Source organism: Solanum verrucosum, unplaced genomic scaffold, assembly GCF_900185275.1.
Source record: "Solanum verrucosum unplaced genomic scaffold, falcon-dt-bn FXZP01000012.1, whole genome shotgun sequence".
Classification (NCBI taxonomy): domain Eukaryota; kingdom Viridiplantae; phylum Streptophyta; class Magnoliopsida; order Solanales; family Solanaceae; genus Solanum; species Solanum verrucosum.
In genome coordinates this window covers 3,612,933-3,635,909 of record NW_026020063.1, presented here as the reverse complement: position 1 = coordinate 3,635,909, position 22,977 = coordinate 3,612,933, and the positions used below count along the sequence as shown (strand labels likewise).

Genomic DNA, 22,977 nt, shown 5'->3' with positions numbered 1-22,977 from the left:
GCTTACACCACCAATGTTAGCTACTTATTATCCTCGTTCAAACAACAAGTAGATGCACAACCAATTAAACTTGGTAGAAGGTTTTATGAAATGGCTCTCTTTTGTATAACATTTTCCAGTTAACTTTTCAGAGCCTTATGGTGTAAATGGCTCTCTTCTGTATAACATTTCCGGTAACTATTCCTATTCTAAATAGGATTGTATAAATTTATTCCTATTCTAATAGAATTGTGTAAACCTATTCCTATTCTAATAGGAATGTATAAACCTATTCCTATTCTAACACTCCCCCTCAAGCTAGTGCATACAATTCATGTACTTAGCTTGTTACATATGTAATTAATACGAGGACCAATGAGGGGCTTGGTGAGATATCTGCAAGTTGATCAGTCGACTTCACAAAATTGACTGTCAATCTCAATGTGCTTGTCTTTAAATACATAATGTCAGTCAATCTCAATGTGCTTAATCTTCTCATGAAATACTGAATTGATGCATAATGCCGATAAAACACAGAGTGATAAAATTATAGTGTTGAACTTCCCAAACCAAACTTGCAAAGACTGTTTCAGACCATAGACACATAATCGACATACAAGGCTACTAAACTCCCCCTAGCAACAAAGTGCTCAAAATCTAGTATAAAGTATATGGATCATGTTGGAATCAATAGATGAGTCGATATTAAACAAGTCACCGAAAAACTAGCCAGAACATGCTCATATGCCGGAGTATTAGATTTGATGGCTAAAAGTGGTCATAATCTAAGAAATAAAATTATATGGGTAGGGTCGGAATGATGTCACAACCCAACTAGAAAATAGAAATTATATAGGATAGTTCGAATTGATGGACCGACCCCATTGAAAAAGTGAAATAATATGGGTATGGTCGGAATGATGGCACGACCCTACTGAAAAAGAAAAATTATATGGGTAGGGTTGGAATGATGGCACAACCCTACGCAAATCAAATTTGAGGAGTCACCGGAAAGACGAATGGAACTATGCAAATCAAATCTGAGGAGTCACTGAAAAGACACATGATGCTATGCAACTCAGACTTGAGAAAATAGTTCGAAAAAATCCACGGTACTACACAAATTAAATATGAAAAGTAGTCCGGAGAGATGCACGGTGCTACGCAAATCAGATATGCAAAAAAAGGTAGTCACCAGAGAGATGGCACGATGCTACACAAATTATATATGAAAAAATAGTTACCGGTGACCCTACTGAAAAAGAAAAATTATATGGGTAGGGTTGGAATGATGGCACAACCCTACGCAAATCAAATTTGAGGAGTCACCGGAAAGACGAATGGAACTATGCAAATCAAATCTGAGGAGTCACTGAAAAGACACATGATGCTATGCAACTCAGACTTGAGAAAGTAGTTCGAAAAAATCCACGGTACTACACAAATTAAATATGAAAAGTAGTCCGGAGAGATGCACGGTGCTACGCAAATCAGATATGCAAAAAAAGGTAGTCACCAGAGAGATGGCACGATGCTACACAAATTATATATGAAAAAATAGTCACATGAAAGATAAATTGTGACCCAACTTTTGCTAACATAATCATTGGCCAGACGGGCAGCATATATGGGTGCCACCCGCCAGCAACGGAAACTCTTTGATTTTCTACCAAGATCGTAGAGGCTCTGATACCATGTGAGAAATATAAGGAGAGAATATTATTGAATTATTGTTGTGTCTACATTATTACATTGAGATCCTATTTATAGACACTAGAATATAATCCTTTACCAAGTAGGATACTATTTACTATTCCTATTCTAAATTTGATTGTATAAACCTATTCATATTCTAATAGGATTGTGTAAATCTATTCCTATTCTAATAGGAATGTATAAACCTATTCTTATTCTAACAAGGTATTCACTCCGACACAAGTGAAAAAGCTGTGTTGCTTGATGTATCATTTGCTCACCAAATATAACAAAAGTCGACACACTTTTAAGGTTATTGATAGCGTGCTTTTCAATTTATAACTGCTTGCTGTGAACCTTAATTGTAGTTGAAATTTTAATTTCTTATCAGCCAAGCTCTGTGCTTATTTTCTTTACTCTTGGGCTTCGGCGCTGTAGCTTATAAAAGGCTTATCCTGTTAGTTGCCTTACTACAAATGTAATTTTTTTGTCAATGTTCTAATTTGGTTATCTAATTATTTTTTCTTAAAATTTGTTGGGGCAGGAGTGACTTTTTGACAATTGCAACCACACGCCCAGAGACTTTATTTGGTGATACTGCCATTGCTGTTAATCCTCAGGTATATCTCCCTAGACTTTATCCATTCAAAATAGGTTATTTCAAAAGAGAGAATTTTTTTATATGACAATATTTGGTTGAATATGGGGTTTTAACAAGTTAATTTGATTTATATATTAGAAGAAAATATTTATCAAGAAAAATATATATTAGAAGAAAATATTAAAGGTACGTGCTTCATAGAGAAAACATTACATGTTTAAAATTTGGCAATCTCGATTATTAAAAATATAGAACATCCAAAATTTTAGATTAATTTGATTTGTATATAATTTTCACAACTTCCAAGAAAAAAAAGATCTCAGTTATCAAATTACAGTTTAATGAGTTTTGATTTCTTGGAAGTTGTGAAAGTTATATACAAATCAAATGGTGTCTATAATTTTGGATGTTCTAAAAATGGGTAGTGTCATATAAATTGAGATGGAAGGTGTATTAGTTTTGGTCAACCTCGTTTTGTCTAAATGACCTTCATATTCCTAATTTGGGAAGTAGCGTATTCAGTATTAATGAGATTATTGCATTGGTGATATAGCCGATATTTTAGTTTATAAGGTGGAGTAGTTACCTACCACTTATCTATGCCTACCACTAGGGGACAAAAAGAATGATCATAAGTTGTGGCAAAGAGTCCCGGATAGGTGTAGCAGTAAATTAGTTCCATGGAAAAGACAATACCTGCCATTTGGAGGAAGACTCACAATGGTTTAACAGTGTGTTGAATGGTATCCCTACTTATTCAGTCTGTCTTCAAAATGCCAGTAGCCGTGGCAAAAGTTTGAAGTCGATGAGGAATTAATTCTTTATGGGAAGGTAATGTTGAAACTAGGAAATTCCATTTGGTTAAATGGATGGTGAAAGAAGAAAAAGAAGGGGGCTTGGGTGTCAGGAACTTGAGGTCGCATAAGAAGAGTTTTTGTTTAAATAATTTTTGTGAGAAATGTAGGAGAAAAATATTGTTGAATTGTGTATCTACATTTAGTGGGTGGTTACAAAAATGTAAAACAATGTTTAGCTTGTCCGTAGGAGATTAGAGAAGAAGTAAGGGCTTATATGTAGTAATCCGAAATTTCAAGTGAGGCAACCAAAATAATATGTTAATATTGATGATGATGATGATATAGATGAATATGCTGAAATGATGCCTCCCTCCAAAACTCCAAAGGTATCTTCTAGTGGAGGTGCAATACCACCGCGCGGAATGTGACGAAAGGCCCTATGAATCTCTATTTTCCACAAAAATCAACACAAAAAGGAGGCTTTGAAAAAGGAGCAGGAATTGATGAAACCAAGAAAATTCTACGAGAGCGTGCGGTAAGTGCTTTTGCAATATGGATGTACGATGTGGGGCTCCCTTTTAATTGTGTCAATTACAAATCATTTGATAAGTTTATTGAGACAGTAGGACAACGTGACCCCGGAAGATGCACGGTGCTACGCAAATCGAATATGAGAAAGTAGTGATTGGAAAGATGGCATGGGCCTACACAAATCGAATATGAGAAAGTAGTCACCGGAAAGATGGCATGATACTACCCAAATTAGATATAATAAAGTAGTCACCGGAAAGATGGCACTATGCTATGCAAAGTGAATATGAGTAAGTAGTAGTGTTTTGGACGGCGAAAGGCGACAAAAGGTGACAAGGGCCTGCCTTGCCACGCGGCGAGGCGCTCGCCTTTTTGAATCAAGGTGCCGCCACATTGGAATGTAGGAGGCTTCATTCCGGGGTCATGTTGTCCTACTGTCTCAATAAACTTATCAAATGATTTGTAATTGACACAATTAAAAGGGAGCCCCGCATCGTACATCCATATTGCAAAAGCACTTACCGCACGCTCTCTTAGAATTTTCTTGGTTTCATCAATTCCTGCTCCCTTTTCAAAGCCTCCTTTTTGTGTTGATTTTTGTGGAAAATAGAGATTCATAGGGCCTTTTGTCACATTCCGTGCGGTGGATGATGCACCCCCACTAGAAGATATCTTTGGAGTTTTGGAGGGAGACATTATTTCAGCATATTCATCCATATCATCATCATCATCAATATTATTCTTCTGGCTGCCTCACTTGAAATTTCGGATTCCTAGAGATTTTCTTTTCCATATAAGTCCTTACTTCTTCTCTAATCTCCGACGGACAAGCTGAACATTGTTTTACATTTTTGTAACCACCCATTAAATGTTGCTTGTGTCGAGTAATACCACCATTAAAAGTACTCCCACAAAAATTACATTTAACTGAATCTATCGTTGATTCTTGAGTACCATAATTCCATCCAATATCCCTCTTTTTGCTAGCATCCGACGCCATTGAATTCACTATTTATGGACAAATAAATACTATATTAATAATTACTATAATTATAGAAGAATTAATTTTGTTTTAAAAAAAATAATAGACATCAAGCAGTAGCCTTCAACAGTGACTGTGAACAACAAAAACAGAGGAAAAAAAACAGAGCAGCGAGCACTACTGAGCAGTCAGCACTACTGATTCACAAATCTTTTTTTTTTGAGAAGGCAGCTGTTCAGATTCACAAGAAACTGAAGAGAAGAAAATAAGAGAAGAAGAGGACTGAAGAGAAGAAACGAAGAAAAAAAGAGAAGAAGAAGAGAACTAAAGAAGAAGAAGAACAACTGAAAAGAAGAAGAAAAAAAAGAGGTCATACCTGGCAGCAACTCACGCGACTAAAGGAGAAGAAGAGATCACGAGGAGAAGAAACGCGACTGATGAGAGTTTGGAAATAGGAAAAGACCCTAATTTTGACTAATATAAACAAAAAGTCGCCGCCATTGACATCGCCATCTTGGCGCCTTACGTCGCCTATTTGATATCGCCTCGCCACACTGTAAAATGGCGTGAAAGTCTCACCTCACCTGGTAAGTAGTCACAAGAAATATGACATTGTGCTGCGCAAATTGGATATGCGAATGTAGTCACCTCAAAGATGCATGGTGCTACTTTCTTTGTCCCGGATGCTTCTATCACACGCCGAGCCTATACCCTGGGTGTGGCCGGCACCCAGAACCATTACTGGTCCTGAGCGAACTCTTGGCCTGGCTTACTACTGAGCGGAAGAATAAACACTTATATGGAAGCTTTAGAGATGAGCATTCAGAACATCGAAACATACTTTATGAAAAATCTGAAATGTGAATATGGATAACAATAATAATGTTTAAACATTTGATGATCAAAGACTTAACTGGCTCACTAACTTGCCTATGGTACCGAAAAGTGGTATGAGATCCATAATATGGAGTGAATGGAGATTTAGTAGTGTCCAGTACTTCAGTTGAAATTTTTTCTTTGCTAATGGTTAGCCTTAACAATATTTGAGACATTGAAATGTTGAGCTAACTTGGAGAAGGAGCCAGTCCATCAGTTTGAGGAAAATCTAGTGACAAAGTTAATGATTAGACATGACATGGATCGAATTATTCTTGAAAGAACCAGCCTTTTGGTTTATCCTCTATGCCTTTTGGTTTGATAAGTATATGCCTTATTTGGAAGGCATAGAAAAGGTCTGGTAGGCCTCAACCCAAATTGATTTAAGCCTTGGAGGATGAATGCCGTTTAAGTGCGTTATGATGGAAGTTTATGTTGAGCCAAATAAGTCTGCCTTACCTCGGTTTGGGATTAAACTATACTAATGCATGCTTGAATCCTTAAAATTCATGCTTGTGAGTACTGAGTATCCCAAACATTGTGTGCTGTCTCACTAATTGTTTGGGTTGTGATAGTTTGTAGATTGAGTTTCCCATTCACGAATATTGCGTCATAAGATTTCACTTCCTCCACACGATTTAATTATTTGAGAATGATGAAATTTTTTGCTTATCTGTGCCCTTAATATGTCCATCCACACATTTCTATGTGCTGGCCAAATGATTCACTGTGAAAGAAAAATAAACAGAAGGAATATTTTGCTTACTGTCTATCATGTCAAATTGTATGCCTTCATGTTTCTATGAAGATTTTAACTCAACAGAAGTTGGTAGTTTTTATTGTTTCTTGTTTTACTGTTCTCTATTGATAGCTTTAAATGATTTGCCGAGAAAATGGAATCCCTTTGCATTGAATCTGCAGTTGATATATTGTTGATGCTGTTTTGCAGGATGAACGTTATGCTAAGTATATAGGAAAGCAGGCTATTGTGCCATTGACATTTGGTCGCCATGTGCCAATTATCTCTGATAAGGTAGGGAAAGTTTCTGTTTCTGTAGTCAGACTATGTGCAAGATGACTTTTCTTAGAGCTGCAAGTATATGAAGTGATATCTAATGGTAGGTGAATTGTCACCTAGAGGAATGAGTCACAGAGTAGTAATCTAGTCAACCTATACATAGCAACTGTTTTTCTTAAATTTGACTCAGGAACTGATGCCAGACCCATACAAGTGGCTTTACTCCTTTGACCATTTCTCATGTTAATTCTTTCTCGCCTATTCTGCTATCTGCTCTCCTCCATGTTCACCATTCCTGTACTTCTATTTGGATGCCTACAAGTCATACAAAGTATGATGGCTTGTGTTAGAGTATTCATTTTGTCACCAGTTGCACAATAGTTTCCAGAAGGGTTTATAATGTCCTGGATACTTCCACTTGTTGTCTTAAAGTGTTGGGTTAGATAATCAGATTCTTTCCAACGGTATCAGGACTGGATTTCAGTAAGCCTGTAATCTTTCCTACCTGTTCTGTTGCTTTGTGCTTCCTCTCTTAACTCAACCTATTGAGCCATTAACTCTACTCCAGACATACCCTGTAGCTTGCTGAGCATTCTCTTTCTGCATTAGGCTCACTCTTCAACTTATTGAGCTTACTCTCCTTCAGGCCCCTTTCTTATTCTGATGAGTCTACCTGATGAGTCCACTCGATCTGGAGCAGTCTGCAGTCTGCTCCAGGCCTGCTCTTCCTGTTGAACTTCTTCGAACTTTTTAAAAGGAAAAAAAAGGAAGAAAAAGGCCTTCAGTTCACATGTAACCCTGGAACGGGGTTACATGTACGTGAGGACGTTAGAGAACCTATCTCACATTGGTTGTATAATGGTTTCTAAAGGACTTTATATGTCCTGGGTTTAGATTATTTCACTGCTTAGCTCTTTCAGTGTAGATGGTTTAAATGCCCGGGTGGGAAATTTTTCCTGTAAAAGTGAAGAATATTTTGATAATTAACTATACATTTTTTATGTTCAAACATGAGTTTGCAGTTTCAAGATTGTAAGGTTGTCATTGTCAAAGGTAAATTTAGCTGATGCATGATTTCTAACAGTATGTCGACAAAGACTTTGGAACTGGTGTATTGAAGATAAGTCCTGGACATGATCACAATGATTACCTCCTCGCTCGCAAGCTTGGTCTTCCTATACTTAATGTGATGAATAAAGACGGGACTCTAAATGAGGTGGCTGGGCTATATGCGTAAGTAATAAGCTACTTCCTATTTGGAGCATTTTTGGCTTTTGAAATATTATAAATTGTTTTTGGATATGATTATTCCACTTGTGCAGTGGCCTTGACCGGTTTGAGGCAAGAAAGAAACTTTGGTCAGATCTCGAGGAGACGGGCTTGGCTGTAAAGAAAGAGACTCACACTTCACGAGTTCCTAGATCCCAGCGTGGTGGAGAAGTGTGACTCTTATGTTCGGTTCTTTATTTTTTTTTGGAAGTGATAAAGAATAAATAATTCCTTTATCTTGGCTTTATTCTCAGTTTACTTTTTTTTTTTTTTTTTTTCAGATTATAGAACCTCTAGTTAGTAAGCAATGGTTCGTCACAATGGAGCCTCTGGCTGAGAGGGCACTTGAAGCAGTTTCAAATGGAGAATTGAATATTGTGCCCGAAAGATTTGAGAAGGTATGTAAATCATATTGGTAACTGTCTTGCTTCATATGGCTCAACATCATTTACTTTTCAGCTTTTTGTTGTGAACTCTTCTCTGTTTCTACGTTCATTGTTTGAGTTTCTTAGGCTTCTAAAAATGCTAGATGATTGCCTCACATTCAACTTGAGGAGTCCTCTGCTTTTCAAGTTCTTTGTAATATTACTGAAGAAAACGTTGTTGCTGAAACTTTTATATCTATTACACTGGGTTTCCGTTAGCTTCTTACTCACCTTTTGCATCTAAGCCTTCTGCAGATTTTTGATTCTATTGGTCATTCTGATCATCAAAAATATTTTATTAGGAGTAATCCAGTAGGTGAAGAGTTTGAGGATGCAGCTGTGGAGTTCTTAAGAATGACAGCACTAGAGCATTACTATAGGTCATATATCAGTATATGAGGCTTAAATACAAGTTCTTGTTGATACTCTTAGCATTAAAGTATACGGGTAGACCAAGTTAAAACGTGTTTTTTTGAAAATGAAACTTTGGTGCATGTTCTGTATGTATTCACTTATATGGTAATCTAGTTTTAGTTGCACCAAAAAATTGAAGCTTGAAAATAGCCTCAATGCCTATTAACCTTGACTGAATTTACTAGGTTTTCATTTGCCTATTTCTCCTGATGCACTTGCAGATATATAAGCACTGGCTCTCTAATATCAAGGATTGGTGTATAAGCAGACAATTGTGGTGGGGACACCGAATACCAGTTTGGTATGTTTCTGGTAAAGACTGTGAAGAAGAATATATTGTTGCTAGGAGTCACAGAGAAGCTCTCACAAAAGCCCAAGAGAAGTATGGGAAAAATGTCGAAATATATCAGGATCCAGATGTTCTTGATACCTGGTTTTCAAGGTTGTTTGTTTAACATGTTTTTCCCCTTAAACTCCACTCGGGTATTTTTCTTATGAAACTATTTGGATATTAATGAATCTAGAATAGAAAATCCATCCTTTTGAACAATGTGGATTTCTATGTTTTGATGCAAATTTACAATTCAAGGCTATGTCTTAGCTATGGCTATCTGTCTCCCATGTGTCTTCAAGGTTTCTGGAATGTTTTCATACTTAAGGTCTAAATTTGCCTATTTGGATTGTTATTCTTGTCTTATTTGTCTCAGAACCCAATATGCCCCACCCAACTTGTGTTCTCATTTTTGATTTTGTTTACATGGTATTGTTGATTTTCCTTTTTCTCTTATATTCTCATTTATCATCTTTGCCTTTCCACATGCTTCAGGCATTCTTTTAACATATTTCCTATTTTCTTTAATCTGATATTTCCTAATTTATCTTTTATCAGTACTACAGTAATTATTTCGCAATAGGACTATTTTGTTTCTTATTTTCTTGTCTGCTACTGTAAAATCTCGATGTTACTCAATTGTTATTTCAATTTTATGCATTTGAAATCATTATTATTGAAATTTTGTACTTAGTTTTTCCCCATTAAACTACGATTTGATAGTATTTTGCTTTCTGGTGTAATAGATTACTGGTAGTCTTCATATGATTTGGTCTATTTTGTTGCTGATTTTTGACTTCCTCTGATTGAAGTCTTTGTTCCTTTCATTTAGTTCATTGTGGCCCTTCAGCACACTTGGATGGCCAGATGAGTCAGCAGAGGATTTTAAACGGTTTTATCCAACATCAGTTCTTGAAACTGGGTTTGTACTTACTCCTTTTTCTTTCTTCTTTACTAGTTTATGAACACATGCATTGCACATGTATCGCTTGCTAATTAGTATTAATGTTTTAAAATGATATAGACAATATCAAAGTATGTATGTGATGAAAATCCTTAGAGGAAAATACAAGTACAAATTGAGGAATGATTAACCTATTGGACTGATATTTATTGTCATCGCAAAACATTAACTTCTAAATTTTTTTTTCAAATTATGAACATAAGAATATCCTTTATTTTCAGGAGGTGAAACATGAATTTGGGGAGAAAAAATGTTTCTTTTAGTGCCTTCTTCTAATATCATTGGATCAAAATAGTGAGTGGATGAATAAGCAGAAACAAGGACAACAAATTAATAAGAAGAAAATGTATTCATTTTTCATATTTCTAAGCTAAGATTAAACAAAAGAATTTGCTAAGAAAAGTGCTAATGCTACAACTAATCCATAAATTATGCAAAGAATACAATTTGGGAAAAGAAATTATAAGCATTCTCTTGAAAAACATACCAAAAGTTGGAGACAAAACTAACTTAACAACTTTCGAATACATGAAATTAAATAGCACCTCGTCATCTTCACAATGCTTATCTTTTTAATTGTTTTTGTAGCCTAGTATGTTTAAAGATTATGGTTGGTACAATTTGTTCACCAAACCTTGCTTGTGTGATACCTCATATTCCGCTATACTTCGAACTCACTCAACGATTCTAAATCACACTTGAGGTTTTTTGGGAGGAAGAATAAGCATAGAAAACTTAGAAAATTTGTAGTTTAAAAATGAGTAGAAACTCCACTATTTATAGCCAACAAATTGTAGTATGAACAGGTGCTTTTGTGCCTTTTTAGAAAAGTCAGAACCTTTCTGAAAAGTCACAACCCTTCGGAAAAGTCACAACCCTTCGGAAAAGTCACAACTCTTTGGAAGAGTCACAACCCTTCAAAAAGTCGCAACTTATCGAAAATCACAACCCTTTAGTGTGAAAAGGTGTCGGCATTTAATATAATATAAATATAAAATATAGAAGATATACTAAATTGAGTGTTTTTGGTTGGAGGTATTATAGTAATTTAACATTCAAATTAGGGAGTTCATACTTTTAAGGTAGTAAGTATAAGTATAGATGATATAGATAGATTGTTTCAGGAGTTGGTTCAAGGGTTAGCATTCTTCAAATCTTTTGCATCTCCTAATGGATGAGTTAGTTACCATTTGATCTCCCATAGTTCAGTGTATAATCCCCCCAAACTTTCTTGCACATCTTTCCTCTTCCTATCTTGCGCTGCACAGTGTTGAATCTTCCCTGCTTTCTTCCCCTCAGTCACATTGATACTAGAAAATAGAAATGTGAATATAAGAAGACCTATGTTACTGTAATATGCCTGAGGTTCAGAAATGATAAATATGCTTGAGAAATAACTAAAAAGTAGACCCTCCTAATACTGCTTTTGACAATAGCCCAAAAATTCAAAGCTTAGTGATGATAGAAATTTCACCCACCTTTATTTGCTGTGAATGACATATAATTATGTTTTTTACTGTTAATTTTCCATTTTGATTTGCTATTACTGCATCATAAAATTTTATAATATGAATTATATGTAATGAAGTGATTTATTTGTTAAAAACTTGTCAGGTTTATGGTAGAAATTTGAATTTCTTTTCTTTCTGACATTGCTGATTTGAGCTTTTGATAGAATTAGGGATGCTGATATCAATATACCTTCTAGGCTCAATTTCATATTAAATTATCTTGTTCCTCGCAATTAGTCTAAGTCCATCTAGCAATCAAGATGGAAAAACAATGGAAGTATGCTGTCCATTTAACAAACCTATTGATGGAAATTTGCAACTTCACGTGGTGTAAAAAAAGGAGGAAAAACAAAGGCCCATGTATTATTTATCATCTTAGTTTATGCCAGTGTTGATATATTATCACTTGGGTCTTGAGTTTGATATGGTGCCTTCTTTCCTATTTGAAGATGTTTAGTGCCTTGAAAGAGAAGTACATAGGTTCCCTCCAGCAAAAGTTAGGTGAGGTAACCTAATTTTAGTACCATGGTTAGTTGATAAACTCTTGAACTTTTGTTACATTTACATGAAAATGGGGCCAACTGTGGAGAGGCTTTTTGATGAATTCAAATTAGAAGTGACCCTATATTATGTGATGCAATATACACACACACACAAACACACACAAGAATATAAGTGCATTTCAGCTCATAAAGTACTATGAATATGCACCATGAACTTGTAATAGACTGCACAGCTAATTCATAATGGTATAGTTGTTGCTAACAACAAAACAACAACATACCCAGTGAAATCCCACTAGGTGGTGTCTGGGAAGGGTAGAGTGTACGCAGACCTTACCACTACCTCGTGGAGGTAGAGAGGCTGTTTCCGGGAGACCCTCAGCTCAAGAACATCAAATCTAAGTGACAGGAGAGATATATATAAAACATAACAACCAATACAAAAGATAGTGTATAATCAACAAATGAGACAATAACATCAAGAAAGTAGTGTGAGGAGTGAAACGCAGTAAACATCATAAGGCTAGGACTACTCCAAACGCTAACAACCCATACCCTCGCAAGGGAAGACAACACGCTAACCCTACTAACCTTCAACCTTAATACGTGACCTCCACTCCTTCCTATCTAGAGTCATGTCCTCGGTAATGTGAAGCATAGCCAAGTCTTGTCTAATCACCTCTTCCCAATACTTCTTGGGCCTATCTCTACCCCTCTGCGTACCCTCTACCACCATTACCTCGCACCTCCTCACTGGGGCGTCTACGCTCCGTCTCTTCACATGTCCAAACCATCTCAGTCTCGCTTCCCTCAGCTTGTCCACCACAGAGGCCACTCCCACCTTCTCCCGGATAACCTCATTCCTAATCTTGTCGCTCCTAGTGTGCCCACACATCCATCTCAACATCCACATCTCCCCAACATGCATTTTTTGAACATGTGCGTTCTTGACTACCTCTGTCTAATTAACTGGACCTTGTCAATAGCTTCTTGTACTAAGTCTGGTCCCAATATATTAGCCTCTCCAACTTCAAACCATCCTATAGGAGAACGACATCACCTACCATACAAGTCTTCGTATGGTGCCATCTGAATGCTTGGCTGGAAGGTGTTGTAGGAAAATTCAGCTAAAGGTAGGTAAGTATCCCAACTACCTCCAAAATCAAGGATGCAATCTCTCAACATATCCTCCAAAAATTGTATAGTACGCTCAATCTGCCCGTCTGTCTGCGGATGAAATGCAGTACTAAGATCTACTCGTGTGCCCCAATGCTTCTTGGAAAGATCTCCAAAAGCGTGAAGTAAATTGTGACCCTCTATCAAAGATGATACATTGGAACACCGTGAAGTCTGACAATTTCATTCATTAATATTGTGCATATTTCACTCCACCAGGTGCAGTCTTTACTGGCAAGAAGTGTGCTGATTTTGTTAGTCGGTTCACAATTATCCACACAGAATCATAACCTCTAAGGGTTTGTGGTAGCCCGATCACAAAATCCATAGTAATGCTTTCCCATTTTCACTCTGGAATTAGAATCTGCTGTAGTGATCATGTGGGTTGCAGATGCTCAACTTTTTCCTGCTGACAAGTCAAACAACTAGAAACAAAGTTCGCAATATCTTTCTTCATACCTTCCCACCAAAACAATTATTTCAGGTCACGATACATCTTAGTGGAGCCAGGGTGTATAGTGTATCTGGAATTGTGAGCTTCCTCAAGAACAGCTCGTCTTAACCCATCTGCATTTGGTACACATAACCGGTTACCTAGTCGGAGAATACCATCACATTAAACAGTTATCTTCTTACTTTTACCAACTTGGACCTCATCTCAGTAGTTGCACAATTGCACATCCTCATATTGAGTGGCCTTTATGTGCTTTACTAGTGAAGACTTGGCTTGAACACAAGCCAACAATGTTTGAATTTCCCACACAAAATCTGACACATGTGCCCTCGAGTTTCTAAATATCCTTTGTCAACTCTCTTTTCAGGAGCCATATGTGGCAAACTTCCCATAGATTTTCTGCTTAATGCATCATCCACCTATGTTGCTCGGACTCTTCAAAAATGTCGTCGGATCCTTAAAAAGTAGTGCATTTTGGAGGACCTGACACGCGTGTGGCAACATTTATGGAGAATTCGAGCAACTTAGTCAACCACAACATTAGCCGCACCTGAAGTATTACGAGTAGCCTGGGTAGGTAAAGCTAACTGAGCATAAGCTTGACTGACATTTCTCAGAGATTGAGGGTAGTCCCTGATGCGATGTCCCAGCTGGCACACCAGAAGTGAGTCCGGAAACTAAATGATGGGGAGGAAAGCCAAAATGACTAAAATAATTGCCCAAAATAAAGTTTACAAATTCTACCTTTAACGTATTAATTTAGTGCACTATGTAAGGATTGTCTGACTCCTAAAGTTAAAGTCCGTCAGTCGTCCGTATGTTAAACCTTTTCTTTTAAAACAAAATTGATAACATAGGAAATTTGTGCGCTATAGGCATTCTATTCTTTTGCTCAATTGTAAGTTTTGATGTCATGCATACTTAAATTCTTCAAGATATTTTAGTAAGTTATTTCAATTTACACATGAAAGAAGTTTTTTTTTTTTTATTTCATATTATTAAAAAAATTTGCTTTACAAAATATGTGTATTATCATTTTCTAAGACAATAGAAAATATAAGACTTAACTTATGCTTATGAAAATAATAACCCCTTTGTTTTAATTTAATTGTCTTACTTTTCTCTTTAGAAAATACTTCTTTAATTTATATATTTGGTAATTCTTTATTTCCGATATTCTACAAGACCTTTTTAATATGACAAGATTCAAAATTCATTGTAGTACACCACACAATAAATTAAAGGGGATTTTTTTAAAATTAAAGGGGAAATCACTCCTTATCAATAGTTTTTTCTTTTCCAAAGTTTGAACTCGAGACCTTTAATTAAAAGTGAAGATATCTTATTCATCACGTCACACCTTTTGATTCATCCCGCCACAACTCTGTTTTGTGGTACATCGCACACATGAATTTCTCAATTGAGAAATTATTACCACTATTATGGCAGGCAATTTATCATACCTGTTGTTCTTTGCTCTCTTTATTTTTAGTCTGAATCATATATATTGTCAAAGTAAATAATTTTTAGTCCATCAAAGTCATTTTTATTTTTTATCTGTTATAATAGGTAATCTGATTTGTTTTCAAAATTACAAATTTTGCATTCTAAAGAATTTGTAAATATCTTTTGTATGACCTAATAATGTAAAATGATGAAGAATGCACTGACATATATAATTGAACGTTTTTTCCCTTTACTAGAGTTGCCATATTTTTGCGCCATCAACAATGCCAAAGGACTTCCCAAACATCTTATATTTGGCTTTCTTTTAGCACTAATTTGCATGAAAAAGTTCTCAAGCACGATGATATTAATTTCTTCAACCTACCAACTTAATGCAATAAAATTAGTAAATATAAATGATTGTATCATTTTTGTTATCAAGAACTCTGGGTGCTTATTATGTTTCTCATCATAACAAATGGAGTATCATTTTTTCAAGTGCTATACTTTGATGTGTACTACCCCCTTCAATTTGGCTGTCTAAGTAAATGAACTTGTAGCACAAAAAAAGCTGTGGCGAGATAAATACAATTTCTTTATTTTTAATTAGAGGTCTTGAGTTTGAACTTTGAGGAATTTTTTTGATAAAGAGTGATTTCCCCTTTAATGTATTGTGTTTGATGTACTACAATGTCTGTTGAATCTTATGGTATTATAAAGTTCATGTAGAATATTTTTGTAATTAAAGAATTACCAAATATACATATTAAAGAAGTATTTTTTAAAAAGAAAAATAAGACAATTAAATTAAACCAGAGGGAATATTATTTTTTCTACGCCTAAGCTAAGTTTTATATTTTCATTTGTCTTAGAAAATGATTATACACATATTTTTGTTATGCAGATTATTTTTTAATAATATGAAAAAAAGAACTTATTTCATGTTTAAATTGAAATAACTTACTAAAATATCCTTAAGCATGACAAGACATCAAAACTTACAATTGAACAAAAGAATAGGATGACTATAGCACACAAATTTCCTATGTTATCAACTTTATTTTTTTTAAAGGTTCAAGCGACGGACGGTTGACATACTTTAATTTTAGGTGTCAAACAATTCTTACATAGCGCACTAAATTAGTGCGTTAAAGGTAGAATTTTTAAACTTTGTTTTGGGCCTTTTGGCTTTCCCCCCATCATTTAGGTTCCGGACTCCACCGAAAGTACTCTCTAGTCAAAACACGACATTGACCCACATATGGTCTGCTGCAAGTCTGGAAGATTGGAGCAGTGGCGTACATCTGCATTATTGCATAGAACTATGATGTCCATATAACAATGATGGTCCCTAGATACCCTGTCTATGATGCGGCCTCTAAGCAGACTGTGAATACGAATCTGTCCCTGTCTGAGAACCCTGTTGTTGCTTTCCCTGCTCGGTGATTTGCACTGAAGTCGCCGCCGAAAGATCCCCCTGTCTTGGCCTTCTTACGCACATCATAGGCTGCATGTTCCTCAAGACCCTTGTTTTCAATCTTCCTAGCATGATCTGCATCAGAGTAGGTCAAAGTCTTCATCTGTGGGGCTACTGCATTGTATAGATTACCAACCAACACATCAACAAACCTCTGAACTCGAGCTGCTTCACTGTACTCTAAGTAGCATAGCCAACTTACAGAATAATGGCTTGGGTGCTGGCTGAAATAGCAGCAGGTTCTACCAGATTAGTGACTGAAAGTGGCAGGGTGTTGCTGGAGCCATCACTGGAAAGAGGTGTTGTGCAGCCACAGTTACAGAAAAGAGGCACAGTACTCTTTGAACAGTTTGGTGCTGTTGGAACAGTTATCAATAATAGGCAAGAGTATTTTTTGAAAAGAAAATTTTAACTTTATGGCTGCAATCGATATACAGAATCTACTTGGGTCTCTAACTAGAAACTCTCTTCCATATGAGAAATACTAGTTGAGAAGAAAAGAGATGTAATGATTACAAGAGTGAGGTACCATCAACATATTATATTTACCAATGAAGGATGTATTAATACTAATTCTAATATTTTTACTTTCACGTACTAATACTTGATATTTTAATATGTTTCGAAATAGTTGTCCTTGATTTTCTCTCTCTCTGTTTCAAGAAAGTTGGTATGTTTCATACTTTTTTCCTTTTTATTTTTTGAGAACTGGTAATTTGTATTCCTCAGCATTAAGGACTATGCTGGCAACCTCCAAAAAGATATCAACAGGAGAAAGAAACAAAACACTAATTACAAAGCTTCTAAAAAAAAATCTACCAAAGAGACTGCTTCCTCTGTGTTTGCTTCTTTACACCAGAAATGAAGATTAGCAATGCAGCTCTCCTTAATTTTCTGTATAGAGCTAAATCTATCCTCAAAACACCTTCCATTCCTTTTCTTCCACACTGTTCCACCAAATTCAAGAAGGGACTGCTTTTCACCATCTCTTTTGGGATTTGCTACCCCCTCTCATGATCCAACAGCTCAGGAGATCTGCTGTGTGTTCTGGCATAGTCCACCTGACGCTACTTCAGCCTTAACTGCAACTACATTATGCAAGCCCCGCCGATACCTACCTATAGAGACCATAACCGAGAACTCACCTTGCAGTGCAAAAATAAGTGACTGTTTGTCTCTGCATACTCATCGCAAAGATAGCATCTAGAATCAATCTGGACTCGTCTCCTATGTAAAGCTTCATGTGTTAGACATGTTCTTTTGATCACTAGCCCGGTGAAACATTTAATTTCTGAGCTGACCAGACAGTTCCACACTTCACCCATGGGCCTCTACTGCCTCCAGGTTGCCCCAGGAGTTCCTTCTTATACAACCTATTCGCTGTGAACACCCCATCAGAGCTATATTTCCACCTGATAGTGTCTGGCATTGGAGAAGTGCCTCTGAAATTTTCAATCTTCTTCAACAGACTAACCATCCTGTATATTTCATATTTTTCATGTTACTATCTTTTTAAGACTTGTGGTTTTCAAAATGTAAAAATGCGATATTGCAATAGTCCCTGAATAGTAACAGTTACTTCACTTGGTAACAGGCACGACATACTGTTCTTTTGGGTGGCACGAATGGTGATGATGGGAATTGAGTTAACTGGGACTGTCCCCTTTTCAAATGTTTATCTTCATGGACTAATCCGTGATTCTCAAGTGAGTTCATGTTTTTAAGTTACTGCCTGAAATGTATGTCTTCACTCTTCTTGATGCACTTTTTCTAGATAATTTGTTGATCATTCTGGCTGATTTATTATTCAGTGGAATTACTTGTCCTGTAAATACAATTCCCTTTTATTTTCGGTAAAAAATGTGCACTTGCGTGTTGCAAATTTACATTGGTCGTAAGACGATGCGTTCAGTTAATTCATATTTCCCTCCTCTTCACAAGCTACCGTTTCAGCAAGAAGGGTATGTTGTTACCACTTGAATAGAGTAACTTGTGCTGTTTTGGAGGAAAGTTAAGATATTGTTCCTACCTAATTCATTGATTGAAGAGACCAATTTCTAAGAAAAAAGTTATTTCAGGCCCTGCATTGAGGTTTAAATTTTACACATTTCCCCGAACTTTTGGTTAATCAATCTTTGGACTGATCGGCTCCAAGCATGCAGTTTTTGTTAATGTTATATATATTTGTGATAATGAGTCGATTTACTGAAATAATTTAATTTGGTTGAACCTGCCCTATCTGCATCTGAGTTGCATCCAGGACACGTCCAGAAACCATCATTAGTTGTGATAAGATCTGGATTTATATCTCCCATTCCATGGTTCATTTCCTGCATATATTGTAGCTTTAAACTTGTCAGGGCTCTGTTTCAGGGCAGAAAAATGTCTAAAACATTGGGAAATGTCATAGATCCCCTTGACACCATTGCAGAGTATGGCACTGATGCTTTGCGTTTCACTCTTGCCTTAGGGACTGCTGGTCAGGTTTGTAATGAGCTCATTTTTAGTCAGTAAACTATAGATAGATATCTTCCTTTTTCTCCAATAGTGTCCACTGGGATGCTTTCATCGGCCAGCTTATGTCTTTGTTATAGGATCTAAATTTGTCCACAGAGAGGTTGTCCTCTAACAAGGCATTCACCAACAAATTGTGGAATGCTGGCAAGTTCGTATTGCGGAATTTGCCTCGTCAAGATGACACTCCTGCTTGGGAAGCCTTACGGGTTCATAAGGTTTGCTTATATGTTTCTTTTCGACAATTTACTTCGAGATCTGTGGTTCAGAAGCAGTTAGTACTAATGAAATAAAAAGAATGTTTGAAAGAGAAGACATACTTATTAAAAAAGAAAATTTTCTGAAAGAACAGAGATAAGTATTGTGGTATGACAAAATGAAAAATGCATTAAATCAGAGATTGTCATTGTGTCAGATTAATTTTGGTGATCCATATTAACTCTGCCAGATTCAGATTGAGCTTCATGATCAGCATGGGCTTGAAGACTAAAAAGCTTAATCCTGGTTGTTGACATAACTCTAAAACATGTCGATTTTGTTTCCAGCATAGGCTGGAAACATAGAAATTTTTTGCTGTTAAATAATTTGGTATATACCCGCATCTCTGAATGTTGAAGTCCACTTCTTCGAGAATTCTCAGATCTGCATGGCTTGAGAATTCACATCCTAGAACAAAGTTAATCCAAAAGGATTGTGTCCCACCGAAGCCCAATTTTTGTGGTGTTCAAATCGATATCCTTGGTTTCTATATAGACGCTAGAGTGAGAAAATTGGTTTTTTGAAGTACAGTGAATAACTTCTTCCATTTATCTTAGATTGGTAATTTACTGGGAACTTTAGTATTCACATAAAAAATTAGGAGTCATCCCGAGGTTTCTAAGGGTCCAGAGTTGAATTGTGTTTTAATTCCTTATTCCCTGCCAAGAATATATCATTCATAATTCTAATCTATTTCACCATCTACTGTTCTCTCAGTTTGATAATATAGAGTCTGTGCTGAAGCTCCCACTACCTGAATGCTGGGTGGTAAGATGATGTTTTTGATGCTTATTAAGCCCAATATTGCATAGTGGTCCTGTTTTAACTAGTTCTACACCATTCAGGTATCAAAGCTTCATGTACTTGTTGATGAAGTCACTGCAAGTTATGAGAAATTTTTCTTTGGAGATGTTGGAAGAGAAATATATGACTTCTTTTGGTCTGATTTTGCTGATTGGTATGTTCTTCCTAGTGCTTTTGGTTCTTTTACTTGGTTTCCATGTTAGTCTTGTTACTCATTTATTTAAATAAGACATTATCCAGTATTATTTGAATAAGACATTATGCAGTATATGAAGTCCTAACCATGTAGAGCCGGGAGCAACTTTTATTGAAGATTAATATGTAGAAGAATGATGCTGATGGTGGGAAGAAATTTAATTAGTAACTCTTCTTACACTAGGTGATCTAAAATTTGAAGTTCATGAGTTCTTTCAGCAACCTCAAGTTAATACTCCCTCTATTCCAATTTATGTGACACCGTTTAGCCGGGCACGAAGTTTAAGAAATAAGGAAAGACTTTGTTATGTATACCAAATTGCCCTTAATGTCACTTTAATGCTTACTTTTAGTTGACTTTTCTTCACAATAATGTGTTAAGTTGGACCCAATAAGGATAAAATGGGGATGATGTCATTATAGTTGCCAAATAAGGAAAATGACACTCTTTTTGGGACAGACTAAAAAGGAAAGGGTGCCACAATATTTATAGATATTTAGTGAATTTCTTACTACATATTCATGATTAAGAAAAAGCAATTGGGTTCATGTGACCCACAATAATCATGTAGATCCACCTCTGCAACACATTATCTAAAATCTGAAGTAGGGACTATTTTTATTGAAGAGTAATATGTAGAAAGAATGATAGTGTTGGTGGGCATAGGAATTAAATTTGGAATTCATTCTTATGCTCTTGCATGGTGATTTGCCTTGTTCATGCTTGAAGAACTAGTCCATTGTGAGTTAAAACAAAGGTCATTACCCCCAGGCCAGTTCAAAAACTTAATGATACGTATTAGGTATATTATGATTAAAGTTAGTTACAGTGATAAGAGTAGGTAAGCTTAACCCTGAAAAATGGTTATGAATGAGTTTACTTCTCCTTCATCATGAAACTAGTTACCTAATTCTGCCATCAATTTAGTGACAACAAATTGATTTTTGATCCGTTTGGTTTGAGCAGAATGTAAGAGCCTCTGTGTAACTGCTTACATCCTTTATCTCTTCTTTACTTAGCTGACAGGAAGGTCTTCACTTGCTCTTTACTTCTGAATGAAGAGGAGACATAGAAGTTATCTGTTCTGTTTCATTCTTTTCCTTTAATTCATCTTAGTTTCTTCCAGACCTTAGCCGAAGATGGTATATCTTATAGTTTATCTATTTCTTCTTCTGTCCCTGAATCCCTGTCTATTTTTCAAGGTACATTGAAGCTAGTAAAGCTCGTCTGTATCACTCTGGAGATCATTCTGTTGCATCTGTATCACAAGCAGCTCTGCTATACATTTTTGAGAACATTCTTAAATTGCTACATCCATTTATGCCTTTCGTAACTGAGGAGCTCTGGCAGGTGATCTGATATATCCCTTTAATTTTGTGCTTTGATCAGTCACTTCTATTGTTTTGTATCAGTATACTTAATGTCAAATCCTGATGATACAAGATGAGTGAGGATTATGCAGTCAGATATTTATGAGAACCTACAATCTATGGGAAAGAGTTCCACTCCAGAAGTCAGAATATTATAGACTTATAGTGGAATAACAAAATATCCATATCGTTCACCCCTTGGTAACTAAAGCTTACATGCAAATATGTGAGATGTGTGAATTATCTGAATTTAAGGTGGTTTACAATGGGGTAGTTCTTCTTTTGATTTTCCTTTGAGTCAACTTTGAAGGCGATAAAGCTCGTTAAATAGAGTAGTTAAAACAAAAATCTGACATCACACCCCCTGGGGTGTGGCCCTTCCCCTGCACGGTGCTGCCCTTTTCAAAAGAGAAAAGTGTAAAAAGGCTCTCTGTTGGAGCTTTACGCGCAAATTGCAATTTTACTTAGCTAAATAAAGCGCTAATGAAGAAAAACAAAAGTTTTAATGTAATATAAGAAAATATTACTACGAGTACAAATAATAATTATTTGGACACAAGAATTGACCTGACTATAATTAAGAGAAATATCCAAAATGAAATCATGTCAATCAAGTTCACAAACCATTTTAAAATTTTAACTTGATGAAGATATGTAGTGTTAACTTCTAAGGATTTAGAGGTAGTTTTCTTGTTCTAAGTCTCTAATTTCTTATTCCTAATTACTAACAATTCAATCAAACTATTTTCTTGACAATTAAAGTATCACTTTGTTAACTATATTTACAACGGTGAAGAGGTGCATGCTTGATGCCAACTATAAAGTGCCAACTAAGCAACGTGAAGCTCACAATGAGCACTTCAGTATGCTCCAAAGCTTACGCACATCTTAGGCAAGCTTTTAACAGCACTGGTTAAATATCATTTATCGATGACAGCCAACCTCTGGTGAATGCATCCCCACCGCCCCAAAAAGAAAAAGGGAAAAAGAAATGAAAAACTTAAAGTTTATCAATACTCACTTTTCACACAAGGTCACAAATATATTAGTTTATCAATCCTAATTCTGATCCATAACTTTGGGTCCTAATCCACTCTGAGTCTTTTGGCATAATAGCCTCCCAACTTATTACTATTCTGATAATCTTGCATCATAGTTCTTTTCCATGTTAATTTTGCTATGTTGTTCTTTAGTATAATCATGTCTGTGAAAGGTATAGCACATGTGAATCTGCACTATCAAATGAAATGGTCTGCAAAAAAAAAAAAAAAACCCCTAGTTGTTGATGTTGCATGACCTTCCACCTAGACTGTGAGATTCCCTAGTCTGTATCACACCCTAGCTTGTTGTCGTTGATTTTCTGAAATGCATTAATATCTTAATCAG

The 22,977-nt window shown here is 36.0% G+C and overlaps 1 protein-coding gene across 2 annotated transcripts in view; it reads left to right on the top strand.

Annotated features, from left to right (window-relative positions):
• The window catches only part of LOC125823492 (valine--tRNA ligase, chloroplastic/mitochondrial 2), a 122,023-nt gene that overhangs the window by 11,971 nt on the left and 87,075 nt on the right, over positions 1–22,977 (top strand). For both annotated transcript variants that reach the window (XM_049502868.1, XM_049502869.1), the window contains 13 exons: positions 2,219–2,294; positions 6,411–6,494; positions 7,564–7,712; positions 7,802–7,919; positions 8,030–8,146; positions 8,809–9,029; positions 9,751–9,840; positions 18,044–18,155; positions 18,823–18,933; positions 19,044–19,181; positions 19,939–19,989; positions 20,067–20,179; positions 21,424–21,571. In XM_049502868.1, the coding sequence (XP_049358825.1) occupies positions 2,219–2,294; positions 6,411–6,494; positions 7,564–7,712; positions 7,802–7,919; positions 8,030–8,146; positions 8,809–9,029; positions 9,751–9,840; positions 18,044–18,155; positions 18,823–18,933; positions 19,044–19,181; positions 19,939–19,989; positions 20,067–20,179; positions 21,424–21,571 (1,528 nt within the window). The remainder of the gene's footprint in view (positions 1–2,218; positions 2,295–6,410; positions 6,495–7,563; positions 7,713–7,801; positions 7,920–8,029; positions 8,147–8,808; positions 9,030–9,750; positions 9,841–18,043; positions 18,156–18,822; positions 18,934–19,043; positions 19,182–19,938; positions 19,990–20,066; positions 20,180–21,423; positions 21,572–22,977) is intronic.